This window comes from Astyanax mexicanus, chromosome 19 (assembly GCF_023375975.1).
Source record: "Astyanax mexicanus isolate ESR-SI-001 chromosome 19, AstMex3_surface, whole genome shotgun sequence".
Classification (NCBI taxonomy): Eukaryota; Metazoa; Chordata; class Actinopteri; order Characiformes; family Acestrorhamphidae; genus Astyanax; species Astyanax mexicanus.
Genome location: NC_064426.1, coordinates 8,138,732 through 8,158,734, shown reverse-complemented (window position 1 = coordinate 8,158,734; position 20,003 = coordinate 8,138,732). Strand labels below are relative to the sequence as shown.

The window sequence follows — 20,003 nt, the reverse complement described above, 5'->3', positions numbered from 1 at the left end:
TAATTAATGACGTCGCAGAAGCTTATCGAATCAATGCCACAGTGAATGTGTGCAGCAATCAAAACTAAAGCCATTCTAACAAAATATTAGAGTGTGTGACCTTTTCTTTTTTGGCCAGGCAGTGTATGCCAAATTAAATTGTAACTATTTTAATTAATTATTAAAATATTAACTATTAACTATTTGAATTTAATTATTAAGAGATATCAACTACTTATTGCACATTTTTTAGTACAATTCAACCTCAGTAATGTGAAAAACACAGCGTGGTTGAGAGTTTTTTGGCACTAATCATTGTGCAACAGCTTATTCACTGGAAGTGTGATTGTGTGATTGAGTTTTCTTGAGTAACCTTTACTCTAAAAAAAAAAAGAAGGGTAAAACAACAAAACGACTTGTGGGGGAACAGTCTACTGCTGATGTAGTGCAAAGTGAATAGGGTTTTGCTTTTAATTGAAGCAATAGAATCCCATTTATTTCCATAAAGAACCATTTTTGTAAAAGAAAGAAGTGTTGCTCTCATTCCTCAGATGTGAACCATTCCCACTGGCTGTTCTCTGCCAGCCTGGTTTTCCCTACTATTACTGCATACAGCTTTTACTTAATTACTATGAATTATCTAATAAATAACAACATATACTTACATTACCTACAATTACTACTTATTTTACCTAAACTGTAATTTACAACACTTTCTTTAAACCCTAAAAATGTTCATTTACCTTGTTTTAAAAAATGAAACAGTAACACTTTACAATAAGGGTCACAAATGACAGTGCTTTCAACGGTAATAAACATTGTTAAATGGTTAAGTAATATCTCGACTAATTATTTATTGACACTAGTTAAGACCTTATTAAGCATTACACCATTTTAATGCATGAGAATTCTCTAAAAAATTATGAATTTAGATGTTGGTTTAAAAAAAGGTTCCTTGATTAATAATGTCTAATAACTTGTGTCAATTAATAATAAGATAACATTCTATCCTAAATACTGTTAATTAATGTAAATTCATTTTTATAATTAAATTGCAATCCGTTCGAATACTGTTTTTTTATTTGTTACCAAATAATATTACTTATTACCTATTTACTTTACTTCACTTTAATACAGTTATTATACAGTTATTGAAAGTGGTGCAAACTGTTATAACCTACTTTCTATTACTTTGTAATATATTTAAATTACTTGTATCACCAACAATTAGCATTATCAATGTGTATCACTTTTCTTTTTTTTTTTTTATCAGTGTTGGCCTGAACTGTAACTGTAATAGTGTTCTCATATCTCAACTCTAAACTGTTCACCTACTCGTTTTTTTCTTTTTGTCTGACAGTTTTTTTTAACAAGAACTGATTATAGAAAATATCGTTTTTAGAGACTGATATAGACTGATAATTGCAGTATTTATGTGAGCCTGAAATAAAACTGCAAACCAACAGAACTGTTGCAAACTAGTAAAACACAATTACTGCATGCTGGTATTACTATTAGTAACATTATAATATATTTTAATTACCTATATTTCCACTACTATTACTTATTTACTATTTAACTAAACTGTATTTTACACCACTTTGGTCTTACCTACGTTCTGTTATTTAGTAATATTTTTTTAAATACTTTTATCACCTACAATTAATTATGTATTATCTATATGTATCACCTATTTTGTAAAAGTCTTGGCCTTAATTTCTTTAACTGTTTACCTGCTAGTTGTTTTCTTGTTTGCCAGACTGTTTTAACAAGAACAAGAGTATAGAAATAGTAGTATTTAGGGACTGATACACAACACTAATTGCACTGTTATTGTGAGCCTGATTATATAACTAGTAAAACACAATTAACGCATGCCGGTTTTACTATTAGTAACATTATAATAGTTAATATATTAATTGCTTAACTAACTATATACCTTAACTATATTTTACACCACTTTCATAATTAGAGTATTATTACTATCATTACGTATTACCCTTGTGTAGCACTCTCAGAATTTAGAAGCAAGCCAACATACCATAATTGTTGCAAACTAGTTAAACAATTACTGCATGCTGGTATTACTATTACTAACATTATAACCTATTTTACTTTATTATATTGCCTATTATCATTGCTTTTTAATTATTTGCTTAAACTTTTTTTTTTTTTTACATTTTTAGAACTATTTGCTTAATGATTTAAGTTATTTAATGACTTGTATTACCTACTATTATTATGTATTACCCATTTGTAGCACTTTAGTTTTTAGAGGCAAGCCAACATAATTGTTGCAAACTAGTAAAACACTGGGTGTTATTATTAGTATCAATACAATTCTATTTTAATCACCAATATTGCCTACTATTACTACTTATTTACTATTTGCTTAAGATTTATTTTACACTTTTTTTGCATTGAAATTATTTCCGTTATTTAATGACTTTTATTACCTACTATTATTTCCTATTACATGTGTAGCACTTTTAGTTTTTAGGGGCAAGGCAATTGTTGCAAACTAGTAAAACACAATTACTGTAAAGAATTATTGTTCTTAACACAACTCAACTATCCTATAAAAGTAGCATATTAGCTTGTAAGCAGATGATGTCACTACTCATAAACCAGCCTAAAAGAGCTTCTTTAGTTATTGTTCGTGTACAAGACCAGACATACTGCAGAAATTCATTTTATACAAATTTATTATACAAAAGTGAGGTAGTCGGACATGTAGAATGACCATACTTAGCAGCTTATTCATGAGACAAGTCAAAAAGACATTTAAAAAAAAGTCCAGACAGATAAATAAATACAGTTACAGTGTTCCTGATGGAGCTTTCACACACTCACATACACAAACACATAAACACACATTTTTTTCTGCCTTCACTCACAGCTCATGAGTGTGCGAGCTGCCCTCAAACACACCCTGTGATCAACACAAAGAGCCCATGACGTATCCTGTAGATACACTTACAGGAAGAAAGTCATCTAATCTGGTGGTTTTGGGCACACCCAACACCGTGTGTGTGTGTGTGTGTGAGAGAGAGAGAAACTCTGAGTGAGTGTGTGTGTGTGAGCTCTAGCACCCTTAGTCACGTCTTCGTCAGCAGGCCACGTCCTGAGTGGTTTAGCTGGAGTTTCCACAACAGCCTTTTTTTCTTCTGCTGCTGCTGCTGGTGATGATGATGTTCCTCCTCCATGAATCACCGTGTCACAACTTTCTGACTCAGAGCCACTTCCTGCCCAGCCTGAGCCTCAACCCCCACCCCCTCCTGCTGCTGCTTCTCTCATTTCCACAGGAGATCCGGAGAGAGAGACCCCCCAAACACACGTACACACACAGTCATGGGGGTGGGGGGCTGTGGGTTTACTGCAGCCCAGCCACACCAGGGCTATACACCGAAGCATGGCTGAGCTCTGAGCTTCAGCAGCAGCACACCAGCCAAGGCTGGAGTAGATTAGAACACACATAGTTCACCTACAACAAGCAGTCAAAGTCCAGCAGACAGCTCAGCATGTGGCCACAGTCCTGGGCATGTGTGTGTTTGCGCTGGGCAGCGTGTCCGTCCCTCTGGCACAGTTCCCAGCAGCGTTACTCCTGAGAGAAGCGTCCTGGAGGATCCTCAGAACCTCCCCAGTGTCCATCTTGGCTCGTTTACAGGGCAGGAAGTCGGGCTCTGTGGCCGTCTTCCCTCGCCGTTTTCTGGAGTGACGGTCAGCTCTGGCCGGGCTGCGGTTCTCCTGGTCCAGTTCAGGCTGTGTGCACCTCTGAGGGACCTCGAGAGAGACCTCCGGGCTGGAGACCTCCTCCTCCATGGACGCCTCCTCCTGTTCCTCCTGCTGCTGAGGCTTCTCCAGCGGAGGTGGTGGGTCCGAAGGGGGCTCGGCTGCTTTCCCCTGAAGCTCCTGGCTCTCCTGAAGCTCCTGGCTCTCGCAGGCAGCTCTGGCCGAGTGGTAGATGTCCCTGGCGGACTTCATGACCAGGGTGAGCAGGAGGCTCCGGTGGAGGCGCAGTCCTCCGCGCTGAGAGCGGGAGCTGTACAACTTACTGAGAGCCTGCACCATCACCCGCTTCGCTTCGGCGCTCACGTCCATGGCGTCCTGCCAAATTCTCCTCAGATCTGCCTTTATAAACACAGACACGCTCTTCCTCCTCGCTTTTATTTAACTTTGAGGACTTCCTCGGTCCTCCGCTCTCACACAGCCAGAAGAATCAAACACCAGCGCGCTGCCGACGGGAGGGTTTATATAGCCTCGTTGCGTCACATGATTGACATCGCTCGCCGGCTCCGCCCACCCAGTCCCGCCCCGCCCCCTCCCTACGGGTTTTCCAGGAAAAGCAGAAACAGGCCGAGCGGGTTCAGCTCTCTCTCTCGCTGTGTTTTATGGCCAAATATTCTTTTATTATGTTAGTAACAACTCTGCTTGTTAGTATGTTGCCTAGCGAGCATTCCTGACCTGTACACAATGATAAATATAATAATACACGAAGAAAAATGTAAAAAAAAAAACAACAACAACAACAATGCAACAGCACATGTGCAAAGTGAAATATTTGTTATTATATGTTTATATGCATGCAATACACAAAAACACAAGTATATGCATTAAACGTTTAAAAATAAAAAAGGTTAGTTATACTTTTACAAAATATTTATTTGCTGTATAATTATATTTGCTTATTATATATTTATACGTTTTAATATTTGTATACATGTATATATCCATATACATATTGTATACAATAAAATAATTCTATGATAACTCTGACACAATGATTGCAATAGCAATGCTACATACACATCTTTGTAGTCATTCGTTTACTAATTTCTATGTATATTGTTTAGAAGTTTGTTTGCTTGCTTTCATAATTAGGCCTTTACCTTGTTTATGTCTTTATTTATCTACACCTCTATCTATTTATTCACATACCTGCCTATTTTAATTACATATGTACTCATTTATTTTTTAATATTTCCAACTACTGTGCTTCCTAGTTTCGATGATTCTTCGTCATTTGCAGAACATGTCAGGGCATGTAACCTGCACTGAACATCTTGTGGTGAGGCTTATATAGGTTAATTACTCAGCTCGGTTACTCAAATCTACAAAACTAAATATATATATATATATATATATATATATATATATATATATATATATATATATATATATATATATATATATATATATATATATATATATATATATATATAGCTCTGGAACAAATTCGACCATTTAAAAATATGCCATCAAACCAAACTGAACTGCTTGGAGTTTTGCACCAGGAGTGGCATAATGATATCCAAAAGCAGTGTGTAAGGCTGGTGGAGGAGAATATGCCAAGATGCATGAAAACTGTTATTAAAAACCTGGGTTATTTCACCAAATATTGATTTCTAAACTCAAAAAAAATTATGAATATGAAATAGCATCTTTGCATTTTTTAAGGCCTGAAAGCTCTGCATCTTTTTGTTATTTCAGCCATTTCTCATTTTCTGCAAATAAAGTTTAAATGCTCTAAATGACAATATTTTTATTTGGAATTTGGGAGAAATGTTGCCTGTAGCAAAATCAGAGAAACTGATTCAGAAACTGAAGTGGTCTCTTATTTTTTCCCCATAGCTGTATATATAAAGGGAATTATCTTCTACATACACATATATTAGGCAGTATATACACAAATAAGTGGCATTAGTCAGCAGTAGTAGTTGCAGGGTAGTGTAGAGTTTCGGGCTGTTCATGTAGTCTTAAAATGACTCAGTGATATGAATAATAATGTAATATTAATAATAAGGAATGGTGTGTAGAGTGTGCTTTTAAAATGACTCACTATGATATCACTAGGACACTGTTGCTCACAATAATATTATTATAAAATAAGTCCTTTATAGAAGTGTTAACAGTAACATAATAGAGAAATCTTTTGTTTTTGTTAAACACCGCCTCTCAGACTCGCTGACCTCCCGGCTGTCCTCAGGTCTGTGTGTGTGTGTGTGCGTTCTTCTCCTTAAAACCTTATATGGAGTTTCCGGCCTCTGCTCATTTTCAGCGGAAAGCCCGTGATGCGGAGGCGCTGCTTCCCGTTTCCATATTTAGCTGCGCGGTGGCGTCACCGCTCGATGCCCAAATATGGTCATGGAGCCACAAAGCGCGTCACACTTCCGCTGCCCTTATTCGAGGAGCATGCAGCTGTTTAATGGAGCTGCTTACACACAGACACAAACACACACACACACACACACGCGCGCGCGCGCGCGCAATAGACACAGTTCTCTTCCCTGCAAACCCTGCAGATTACATTTGTAGATGAGAACAAAAAAACATTTTTGTATTTTGTATTATTTCTGTTTATAATAACAGTGTAGTGATATTGTATCACTACAATGTATCACTGCACTGATATTGTATGCTATGTAACACAGACTGCATTAATCACTGTGCTCAACAACAATGCACTGTAATTTAACACCACTCACATCAGCTGCTCAGAAAGTGATTCAGTAACCACGCTGCTGAAAAAAGCAGCATGCACAACCAGTTGGATGAACTGAACTGGTCAGGCTGGTTGACCAGATTAGATTTTAACCAGCATAGGGTATGTTTTTGCTTGAGTTTGATGGTTTAGCTGGGCTATAAACATGATGTACCAAGCTAGCTACCAGGCTAACTCAAGCTATATAACCAGTATGACCAAGCTTACTATGTTGGGTGACCAGCATGTCCAAGCATGACCAAATCAAACAAAACACACACATTGCTGCTCAAAGGCTGGTTTGTGTTTTTGTTCTGCACTAATAACTGACTCAGCTTGAAGATGATCTGATATAAGGACATGACTCACATGCAGAGAATACACTGAACCGCAGTGCTCATTGACTACTAGAGTGGTTTACAAAGAATTTAGCTGAAACTCAATTGTATGTCTTTCCAGTTAAGAAGAAAGTTCAGTGAAAGTTTTACTGAGCAGTCATCACTTTTTAATATACCCCCAAGGATTAAGCCAGATAGATCACTGAATTGAACCAAATCATTTTGGATCCCCCTGATTTAACAAGACATTTCCCATAGATTAGTCAAGTTATATGACCCCCTGATTTAGCCATATTGATCCCTGGATTTGGTTATATAGGATATTTTAGCCCCCAAAATTTAGCCAATTAATTTAGATTCTCATAATTAAGTCATGTGACAATACTGGGGGATATATCCCTACCATTATTTGGACAGATAACATAGATAACATAGATAACACAGATAACACAGATAGCATATAACAGTCCAACATATAACTATAGTTTACATATAGTAACATATACTTTAGTTTTCATGGTCTACACTGTAAAAATGTCATGGGGGGAAAAAGTATGTCTAAAAACCTGTCTAATATGCAACCCTCTATCGTTTAAATTTGTGAACGAGCCCCCAGGACTATGTCCAAATACCCCAAAATGTCCTGCTTCCTCCTCCAGTTTCAGATCATATAATAATGTAAAATAATGTAATATAAAAATTATGTAATGCAACAAAAAAACCCTACCACAACACTAAACTGCATTGACATAAACTGTAAACATAAATAATTGTACAAATAAAACATATAGACTGTTTTCCATACAGAATGCTGTTCACTTTATATATATATATATATATAATGTTTTTATTTCAAAATAAGAACAATATTAATGTGTATGATATATTATGGTACACCTCTATTCTACAATGTCTCATTCTACTAGTGCATCTCAAAAAAATTAATATCATTTAAAAGTTACTTTATACTTTATAATAAATGCTTAAAATATTAACATTTTTTGAGATGCACCTGTATTTGCAACTCTTTTCTATGGAGATTATATAAGCTATGTCTGGTGCAATATCTACATTTACCAAAAAGACCAACAAACCTTTCTTAATTAGCCTGCCAGCCAAATGATGCGCACACACACACACACACACACACACTGCTAAAGCACCGAGCAGAATTAGTGTGGTTGGTATTTCCTGCAGACAGGAAATGATCTTGTGACTGCTGATTTTTTTGCAAGAGGAAGTGGCCCCACTCCAAACCCTAAAGCGTGTGAAAGAGACGTGATTAGCACATATAATAAAGCAATAGATATACTGCAGATTATATTAAAGCTTTGTGGATTTGGATAAATGTATCTGCATTGGTAAGTGCTCTGGAAGTGTGGAATGTTCAGTGTTATTCATCTTATACTATTAACACTGTGTGGACAAAAGTATTGGGACAACTGTTAATTTATTGTTTCTTTTAAAATTGAAGGACCAGTTCATAAAAAGGTGTTTATCCTGTTTTTGATGGAGAAAAAATGCTCTCTCTGCCCTCAGTGACACTACAATTTTAAAATTAAAACACACACACTACACATAAGAAGCGTCTATACTAGAAAACAACACCATATTTGAGGGTTATAATTCAGGATGATATTAATTGTGTATATCTTTCCTAAAAAAGAGGAGAGACGGCCTAATTTCTTTTTTTACATCTTGTGTTTTTTTCTTTACTTAAAGTTTATGTACCTTGTATGGGGTTTCTTTTTCTATTGTTCTGTAACCTTTGTATTCCTCAGAATGAAATGTATAACTGTTTTGGTTACTGTGTCTTTAAAACCAATATATGAAAATGAGTGGTGCTAAAATTGTTGAAGAAATGTAGATATGTAATAGCATTAAAAACTGCTTGTGTTTGCAAGGGAGTGAATGGCCTTGACTTAAACTTAAATGAAAGTGTTTACCTCCATTTATTAAAAAGAAATAGTGGAAAAAAACATGTGTGCATGATAAGCCTTTTATGGTTAAAAGAAAAAAAAAAGAATATATTTTTATATATTTTTTAAAAGTGGGTGGCGAATTCCATTGGAAATGATCATTTGAATCTTCCAGAATGTGTAATAATTTTCAGTAAAGACCTTGTGTTTTTAGTTTAATTAAACTGCATAAACAAATTTATATTAAACCGTGGCTTTATATGGCTTTAACAAATCCATTCAGTAGGTTAGTGTGTCTATATTAGCAATTTGATATTATGGTATTAATAAATTTGTTAGTGCAGTCATTGATATTAATAGTATTACTGTATTATACAATTTAAACTAAGCAATAAAAATGCAATTAGATATAAATGAGTCTTTGTTAGTAAGTTGTGGTACTCATGCTCAGCCAGGCATTGGAACCTGAATGATATGTCCAACTGTACTACATCCACCACAAGGTTGATTTTAGAATGCAGGGTCAGCTATGCTTAAAAATGGTTAAATGGTTCAGCAGGGGAAACTTATTTGTTATGGGCACTGAACTCATAACCCCACAATCGATAACCATTCTAGTCACAGATCTCTTCTATGATCTCCAATAATCAGGGGAAGGTATCTAATGAATTATCTTACTTAACATTAATTTATTATTTTACTCAACTCAAACTCCAACCATTAAATCTTTATAAAAACTATACATCAAACTATTTCTTGGAGTGGTGGCCAAAAAAATACAGTTACAGTACAGTTTCTGTGGTGGTGGAAAACTCATCAGAGACCAAGATAAGATATGGAAATCCTTTATAAGCTCCACCGTGGGGAAATTCACAATGTTACACAGCAGAAGAGAGGAAGAGCAAGAGACCAAAGTGAGCAAGAGACTAAAGTGAGTTCAGTAGTTAAGTAGTGTAGATACAATGCAGTGGAAAAGCATTATAAGCTGCCACTGCTGTGCCCCTTACGTTCTCTGCTCCAAAAGAGGTACAGTATGGCCGACTGCATTTTTTCACCATGGCTTTCCAAGCAGGGATATACCAGGGAAAAAAAAAACATTGCATTTTTGAAGTATAATTACAATAAAACAATATATTAATCTTATTTGGGCAACTAAAGACAACCAGCACAATATAAAAAGAAGCAAAACACACAAAAAAAGACAAGCTGAAACTGTTTTGTTACAAACCTTTTTATTAAGATGTCCAGATGTACTCTTTTGACTTTTCTTTCTCTTTCTTTGTTTTTTTTCTCTTTACAGTAGTTAATGTGCAATTACATTTTTCATAATATTGGGTCACAGTTAGGGATTCACAACGTTATTGGCACTCTGAACACAGACTGAATGGAGTGGACTGGATGGGCACTGGCATAACAATGTCACTGCATGAGCACAGCTAGGGCAAATATGGTGTGGGTGGGGTGGGTGGGGTGGGAGTGGGAGTGGGGGCGGGGGGCTGAAGACACACGCGCACGCACGCACTCACTCACGCACACATCGCTGCGCTGGACTCGAAGAAGCAGCTTCTGGGTTACAACTCATGCTGAGTGCGCACAACTAGAACAATCAAATTTCCATTAGTGCTTCTATATAATATACAGTATATATCTTTGTATATTGTATAGGTATATTGTCATAGAAAGTGAAAGGGTGGGGGGTGGGGTCGCCGTTGTGGACTCCCGCAACACGCACAAGAAATGCTGCATCATTTATTTTAAAAATAAAACAAACAAAAAAAAAGATCTGCAGGAGTTCACGCCCCCCGTCTGGTTTCGTGTGGGATTTAAAGTGAACTCGACTCCCTGCCCCGTAAAACTGCATTCTGTGGTATTTAACAGGTATTTCGTTACTGTGTTACTGTATCTGTACATATAGTTATTGGCCACAGTTTTTTTTCTCCATTTTTTTACAAGTTTTTTTTGTTTTTATTTTTATATATATATTTTTTTTTACAAAAGTAGGGTCAGCAAATAGGGTGCCACGCTGAGGAAAACAGGTTGAAGGCAGGATGTTTGCTGGGGTTGAGAGGAATAGAAGAGGTAAATCATTACAGGCATCCAGAGAGAGAAGAGAGGAGTCTGTAAATCCAACAACAGTACGCCAGACGCCACTCCGTCCTCTCTCGCGTGCCCCCGGTCGCCGTTTCTGAATTCTTCTGCAGAGCGTAGCACCCCGAACAGGATTTACAAAACCGTTCAAAAGTGTATAATCCATGTTTTTAAGAGAAGACAACTGTGGAGGATTTGGTTGCAGACTGGGGCTTTAAACTTACCACCTCCTGATGCCAGGTTGGCAACACAGGAGGCCTTTTGGCTAATCACAGTGATTAATGATTAGCTCATCACTGCCATTTCAGCTAATTACAATGATTAGAAGAAAGGCCTCCCAAGTGGGATGGTTGAAGGTTTTAAGTTGAAAGCCCCTGGAATGTTAAACCATTCACAGCTCTCGGTTCAATAGGGCATAAATGCCCTAGTTGGGTAGAATGGGTAGGATGATTTCACTTCAATAATCAGGGCAATGCTACATTGCTTCAAAATGATTGATCAAACTGGCTTGTGGGATTTGACTGGATCTGGACTAAATTTAAAAGAAGAAAAATGGACAATCTAAGCAAATAAAAAAAAATACACTATATTATTTAAGCTCAACTTGTGTACCCAATGTAGCTTTTGTCCCCACTTAACTCACTGGTACCCATATCACTTGCAATGCCCCTGATTCTAAAAGGGTAAAAACAAGTGCATGCCTCCTCAGGATCTCCGATCTCTCGGGCTCCGGCTGCTGATGGCCAAGCAACACAAACCAAGATTCTAGTTCACGAACCACCCAGTAAGTACGAACAAACATGTTTCCAAACTTTTGAACGGTAGTGTATGTTTAGGTCAGTTGGATGTGGGGTTGGGGGGGTCGCAGAAATACAAACACGTAAACTCTCACACTCTCGTCCTACACACACACACACACTCAGACACACTGTGGAGTCTGCCGTCTGCTTGGCCTCTGCGCTCATCGAGACTGAATTGATCCAAGGTGCCGTGATGGGGGTCCGCGGAACAGCGAACGCCCAGAGAAGGTGCTTTTCTTTGGGCACGAAGGTCAGGCAGACGGCCAGAGCGATATGTTACAGTCTGTTCCTCTCAGTACAACTCTGGTCCCTTCTTTCATACAGGAAACACACTTTTCTTGTGTTTTTTTTTCTTAGGCAACTTTAAACAACATCAGGTTTAATCATCTTTTTACTTTTCTCAGATAACGTAAACATAAGTTAAAGAACGCTAATTTTTAAGTGGAATCAGATTTCTAAGATGATTGGGCCACTTCTAAATCAGATGCCTAGATCTGATACGTGGCCTGTCACCATCATCCAGTGTGGGCAAAGTTGGGCAGCAGCTTCATCTTCATCTTGATCGAAAGCTTGTGTGCAAGTCCTTTCAGGACAGAAGTGTGTTCACACCAACACAGACAAAGGTTTACACATATGATTGTTAACCAGCAAAGGAGGAACAATAATAACCCAAATCAATACAAATGAATACAAAACAAAACACAATAAGGCTTGTAACCACGTACAGAACGTACGTAGCCACAGTGACAGAATCTCAGTCTTACGAAGACTCAACAGCCCAGTTCAGTTCATGCTGTGGCGCCATCTGGTGTCCGCTACAGGTAGTGCATGTCAGCTGCAGTAGCATCTCGCACACAGCAGGTGGCATAGAGAGATGCTATGCATGCAGCATATGTGATCTGTGCCATCAAAATGGAGGACGCAGGGGGAAAAAAAAGAGGAAAAAAAAACCACACACACTGGCACCATCGCTGTCGAGTCAGGCGGAGAGACTGAGACTGAAAATGGCTCCCTGCTGCCTATACAGTGCACTACAGAGGTCCCGAAACAGCAGCTTCCAAATGCAAACACTGCCTGTAATATAAGAATAGAGGTAAATGGAGAGATTTGAGACTCAGGTGTAAGATGGACATCTCACTGTGGGTGTGAGGAGCACTATAATGGATGTTGGAATATAGTTATTAGTTCATTTGTGGGTACCTAAATGTGATAATTTACAAATAATTATGCTAAATTGAGTTAGCTAAAAGTTCCATATTACATAATTTTAGGGGGGAAAAACTATAGTAAATTATATAACTAAATTCATTTATAAGGAAAAATACTGACAACATTCAGAGTGTAATGATACTGAATCTATATTTTAAAACAATCATTTACGTGGTTCTCTGTATGGAGCATCTTTTGTTTCCCCCCAGTGGAGCAGGGGAAGCGAGTGGGTGGAGCTAAGGCTGGGCAATATGGTAAAAATATTATACATCACCACATTTTCATGATTATCAGTGATGACTGCATCAGTGATGAGTGATCCTTAAAAAACATCTATTCATCAAATAATTTCCCATACTAAGTATACTTTTCCTTCAAAATTTCCTGCAATTCCTGAAATAAATTAATTATCACCTCTATAATTAAACACACAGTTGGGTCAGTGTTCTTTAAAGAACTGATGACATACTTGCTGTGCTTAACCCTCCTGTTATGTTATGGGTCAAATTGACCTGTATTAACAATTTGTCCAAGATCTTTACATTTTAAAAGTACTTTTTCATTAGTGTAATCAACATATAATAGGAAAATGGATCATCTCACATATTTACAACCACCCCCTGCAAAAACTAAAACAAAATTGACATGTGTTTCAATGTTATGTAAAACTTTTGTTTTATACGTAAAGTAAAAGTGAAACATAAAAAAAAAAAGTTTAAACATATTCCTAAATGAACCATTACCTGTTAGAGGTAAGAAACACTATTGCACTAAATATTGATAAAATAATTAGTAATGGAGTTATTAATGAAATATTTACACTGCTGGTAAGGATTCTTTTGGTTTCAGACATATTTTGGATCATTAAACATGCAAATTGACTCGGGAACACCAATGCTGTTCCTGACAAACATAACAGGAGGGTTAAATTGAATAAAACGTTAAAATATTGTCCTGTTGCCCATTTCTAGGTAAAGTATGAACACATCCACTCTCAATTACCTTTGATAAAACTTTTTTTTTTAAGTTTGAAAAGTTGAAATTTTAGGGGCGTATTTTCTTAAATGGTCTCACAAACAAGGTCTCAAAATTATTGATTAATTAATATTATTGTAAAATACTGGCAAAATGAGATTTATAATGTTTTCTGCATGTTTTTCATTGGTTAACTGTAGTAGATATATTTATTTCTTACAGTTTATCATAACAAATGGTCACTGATATTTTTAGTTACTAGACTTGCTGACCTGATCTGGAGTGTAATTATGTGTGGGGGGAAAAAGTGGATGATGTATCAAGTAAATTAGATTTCATTAAGGTGCGGCCATAGACTTGATGCCATAGAAGAACCAACTAAAGAACTGTCAAACTAGCATACAACCCTTACATTATGTAAATGGATCAGTATGATTAAATGCCTCTATAAAAGTGTTCACATACTATAGTTTGGGTGTAGAAGCCACAGTTACAGGACTTACGTAGCGCACCAATCAGGGAACAGGAAGCTATTTGGATTTCAGTCTCACAATCTCAAAGCCCTACAGTCATCCTGACAAGGCCAAGGCACCAGTGCCCCAACAGGTCAACATCTACACAGCACCAAACATAGCACCAAGATATGCCTGCTATTATCCTCCACCATACCAGCACTGTAATCAGTACAAATGAAGAAAAGAATAAAATAAAAACAAACAAAAACAATAAAACAAACAGTCTTTTCATCAGTCATACATCTCTATATTGTATCTTGTTTCCTATTCTTACAAAAAAAGACTTGGCAATTCAACTCTTTTGCCTTGAAATTAGTAGTATTTAAGATCGATACAGTACGCACATGATTATTTTTCATTAACATAAAAAAAACAACGTAACGGATGTGTGCTAATCTATGTGACTTAAAATAAACAAACAGAATTAAAGAAAGATATTGATTTGGATGCAAGTGACATCATATATTTCAGCTCTCAGATCTAAAAGAGGGTTATTAATCCTAAGGTAGCCAAAGCTATCCTAACGGGAGACTAGCGTCAACTACACACGTCCCGCACACAGCTGGAAGCGCAAACTTGGTTATGCAAATGAAGGAAATGCAAGAACGAAAATGAACAACGAGGAAAACGAGGAAATGAAAAAGGATGAAAGATTTACTGTGAGCCACTGAGTGAAGTGACAGATGTCCTAATATAATAATAATAATTATAATAAAAAAAGAAAAAAAAAAGGTCACAAAATGTGGTAAAAATCTGTTCAACAGTCTCATCGTTATTTACATCGTAAGTCAGTGTGACGAGACGGAAGCAGGGGTGCAAGCCCGCTCCCTCTCCTCCGCACTCTCACACACTCACGCATCCACCGCTTTAGTCCAAAAGAAACAATCCATCAACCAATTCTCTACAAAAGAAAAGGTGCACGATCCACCGCTCTCCTATCCTCTACAAAACAGGTGCAAAAAGCACTTTTTCAGTCTACAAAAGAAGGTGCAAAAAGCTCCATTTACCTCTAGAAGAAACCTGCTGACGGCCAGCCAACCGCCGTGTCCCAGGAGACCATCCTTGGGCCTTGTGTACAACCATCCACACACCCCATCCGCACACACACACACTAGGGCTGCACAATATATCATTTCAGCATTGCCTTCATAATCTGCGCATAAGCAATGGACACATCGCAGGGTGTTCAAAATCATGTGTAATGCAAAATGACATATTGCAACTTTTTTTGATGCTCAATACAAATATAAAATTTTCCACAATTTTTTTATGAAGATTATATTTATATTATATTATATTTATTTGGGATGTGCAGAAACAAAGTAAAAGGACAATTTATACCAAACGATAATATATTTTTTTTGTGAAGCAACAGAAGAATAAATGAATGCAATGGTGATTAATACCATAACATTTTAGATCACAACCTTCTGGTGAAATCTGTGAACAATGTCCTGTTTTTCTTCATTTTTAAATATATATATGTCTGCAAAAGAAATTGTGTTGCAATCGAAGCATTTTAAGTATAACTAATTTATGATGTAAATAATTCAGGCCAGTGTTTAATCATGCTACTCGTTCATTGCTTTAGTTCAGTACATTTTAATATACGCTGCAAACCATAGTGCAATTACAGGGTGTCATGATTATCTTAAAGGCTCATCTTCATGCCACCATATGGTAGTAGTCGTGGTTTGCATAAACTTTTAGGGAATGCGCACAAACACAATCCCTTCATTATTAAACGTTGAGCTTTATGGAGTCTTTACAGAACTGGATTTCAGCCCTAGTTTACACAGTAGAACCAATTCCCTCTCTTGATTAGATGTGGAAATCACAGGGCATCTCACAATATAGAATCTCGATACTGTGATACTCAATATATTGTAGAGATATATTTCTCTACAGTACTTCACAGCATCTGTGTTACTGAACATGATAAAATACTCCAAAATAAAATTTTACAGTGTCTAATTTTTCATAAAAATATGCATATTTGATGCCACATATTGATAAAGTATCACAATTAAAAACAGATACAATATCGCAATATCGATATTTTGTCCCACTCCAATCCTTATAACAATAGGCTAAATAAATGAATGTAGCTGAGACTAGCCGTACACTACAGATTACTCTACACAGTCTGTCAAGTCTTAATTAACAAGTCAGCTAATTTAAAGGATTTTAAATTGTGCCAGTACTTTTGATAGAGTGTTTTGGAAGATTTTGTAGAAACTACTTGCAAATCTTTTGGTGTTTTTATAAAATCACAAATTATTAGGTCAAAAATTGGTTGTTGGCCAATTTGAGCTTGAATGCATTGTGATTTGTGCAATATGATGGAGTGCACTGTAAAATACATTCTAGATTAAAAACGATTTATCTTCTTTCCAACTAAACTGTGGGAGGTCTTTGGTATTTTCTGAAATGTAGGGGTTTTAGCCGGTGTTGTCATATATCACGTTTGTCATATTTGAAGCATTGTTGAAATTAAATATAATGCACTGTTAGAAAATACATTTTCAAAACAACTCAATTGTCAGAGGTAAAACTGTCAATGCATCAGTTCAACTTGACTGTTGACTGTTTTTAAAAGCTAAATTTGTACTTTATTTTTAATTATTACTTGATTTTCAGTTTTTGTTTTATTTATCATTTATTATACCATCAGACCTTTGTTACAAAACACAAAAATGGACAGAAATCAGTAAATTTTACCTGAATTTAGACTGAGAAAAAAAATTGACATTTGAAAAATTGACGAAACCGTATTTATTCTTTACTGTATCAAATGAAAATGTAAAAGTTTTAATTTGGTTTTACAGAATTCTTTCCTATTTTATATTTTCTATTACTTTTCAAACTTTTACTAACTGAAATAAAAATGAGAAATATTACTGAGAAACTGAGTTTGAACCATTTTACTAATATCTAAATATGAGCAGTTTGGTGTTTTTTTCTTTACACAGCTTAGACCTGTTTAGGCCAACTTTGAATCAATTTGAGCTTCAATATATGCTTTAGTTTTTGTAAATGAGGTTTAAAAACTGATTGGTGCGAAACTAAATCACGGGGGTCAAACATTTGGGCTGTTGAACAATAAAATAGTGTCCTGCTAGATAATACATTTTAATCATCTTAATTATTTGAGCTGAAACATGTCTACCTCATTTCCCTTTAGTATAGTGTTTTGTCTTAACACAAACATTGCCCACCCCCCTCACCCCATGAGATGAAGAGCTGTTGCACCCCTGTGTTAAGCTATTAAAAATTCACAGGTTTTGACAGGCAGTGTAGATTACCTATTTGATTAGAACAGAGTGGTCCAAAATGTTGAATATCAGGCAACAGCATCAATAAAATAAAATGAAACTGCTCTCTCCTGAGTCCGATCAGGATAAAACTGCAGCCCTATTCTAATCGTAATGGAAATCTCAGCAAGCAGTGGTATGCAAAGCGTCATGGGTTTTAGTAAAGGAGGTGGGGGAGCTTTAGCTGGAGTAAAGCTTCCAAAAAGCTTTAAAACACACTTTAGCCCGCACATACACACGCATACACACGCATACACACGCATACACACACACATACACACACTCCTTCCTTCCTTCCCTCTCTCTCTCTCTCTCTCTCTCTCTCTCTCACACACACACACACACACACACAGAACAAGAGAAACAAACAACTTCAATCTTAATCGAAGCATCACCCACATGCAAGCACACAGAGCCAACTATGTGCAAGGAATGTACACAGATGGTTTCAAGTGTACACACACACACATGCCTGCTGAAGCATGCACACACACACACACACACACACACACACACACACACACACACACACACACACACACACACACACACACACACACACACACACACACAGCTGCCCAAACAGGGGCATACACACAGACAGGCTCAATCACACTCCATTGGCCCTCTCTTTCATTCTCCTGGGACACAAGCGCTGGATACCATCCCCCACTGCCACACACATATACATACACACACACTCTCACACTCACACCCACCCACACTCAGGCCCTGTCTTTCAGACAGTAAGGTGACCATAACAATAGGAAGCACAACTTAAGCCTCTCCCCCCCACAAAGGGCTTGAGCATACAGTCCATCCGTCCGCATGCATCGGGGGAGAGTTCCCCAAACTCACTCAGGGCCATACAAGGTCACAGACCAGTACAAAACCATCATCGCATACACTCTACATATACTACGCCCGCCAGGATGAGCTGATCCAGAAGCAGGGAATGTTGCATTTCTTATTAAAGCGACAGTTTGGTGAAAAAGGCCTTACATTTTTTTTTTAGATTTATACCTCAAATTAGTTCATAATGTAAAACCAAAAAAAAAAAAAAAAATCTAAGAATAGGAACATTTGAGAATACGCTCTTAGTTGGCAAGTCCAGGTCACTTCTCCACAGAGTGCAAAAAAAACAATTATCAGCTAAAGAGAGCAAAGCTACTTTGGAAATGACCAATATGGATCACTTAGAAATGACCAGACTAAATGAAAACATCTCTGTGCAAAATCAATGATAAGAAATTGTTACACCACAAAGACATGTTGGGTTAAATTATTCTCAATTACATAAGAATACAGATCCTTGTCTCTAAATCGCTTGGGCAACATGCTTTAGAGAGTAAGTGTTTAATATGTTTGTGTCAGATTTTAGTTTATTCACGCCAACACTGGTTTATGTGATAAGAACATCAGTGCTGCCTACTAGACATAATTCAGAATAGATTTCATTTGTTTAAACAAACAGACCCCTAAACAGCAACCAAAAGGTGGTGGGTTCAAATCCCAGATCTCTTAGTTAGTACCTTTTTTTTTTTTTTTAAAGATGACATTAATTTAAAGGAGATTGCACCATGCCAGTTGCTAAAATCTTGATTAGCCTACTAATTTTTTAGGTCTGATTAAATGAAGCCTTTTTTTGCTGTGATGCATTTTGACATGTTTGGATTTTCCTCAGTGTGAAAACAAACCAGGCCAAATGTACACATATTAAGAGCAAAACATTTTCCACCAAACTAGCGCTTTAAACATCTGGATCCGGAACAGTCACCCTGGACTTTTTAAGTACCAGCACACTGTTACAGTTACAATGGCACCGATCCACGTACAAAACCGTACAAAGTCACAAATCAGTGGTGCAAACAAACAAGAGTCAAAGGCCAATCTATTATTTTTTTTTTTTTTTTAAACAGCGTCGGTTATGGACCGGCCTACAAGAGAAATCTTTTTGCGGCCAGTCGGGAACAACAAGCTAAGCACCAATCTTTTTTAAAGATATCAGTATGCAAAAATATTTCTCTCTCTCTCTCTCACTCTCTTCATACCCTCTTAAAATCCCATAGCTAAGGTGTCTCCTAAAACACTTAGAAAATAAGGAAAAAAATTCCACACACAAAAAGAGATTTTAAACAATCCCTCTCTTTCTCGTTGTGCACACGCCAAAGGTGCGAGTAGATAAATATATTTTTAAAATATGACTAAATCTTTCTGTCCCCCTTCTCTTTACAGTCCTAAACATCGTACATCTTCTGATCCACGTCTCACACGCAGAGAAACAAGGGAGGAATAATAAAAGGCAATAAAAAATAGAAAATAAAAAAAATAAAAACAAGAGAGAGCTCAACAAAGGATAAGATTCTTTTGTTCTTTTTTTTTTCC

At 36.7% G+C, this 20,003-nt stretch overlaps 1 protein-coding gene across 1 annotated transcript; it reads right to left on the bottom strand.

The window, feature by feature from the left end:
* Positions 1 to 2,666: 2,666 nt before the first annotated feature.
* On the bottom strand, positions 2,667 to 4,223 carry ier2a (immediate early response 2a). Its single transcript, XM_007237780.4, has one exon. It carries the CDS (start codon positions 4,078 to 4,080, stop codon positions 3,496 to 3,498), a length of 585 nt encoding a protein of 194 aa, XP_007237842.1. The 5' UTR covers positions 4,081 to 4,223; the 3' UTR covers positions 2,667 to 3,495.
* Positions 4,224 to 20,003: the final 15,780 nt, after the last annotated feature.

Bases quoted from the DNA above. Each gene is read 5' to 3' on its own strand.
- ier2a (XM_007237780.4), bottom strand. From the start codon at position 4,080: ATGGACGTGAGCGCCGAAGCGAAGCGGGTGATGGTGCAGGCTCTCAGT.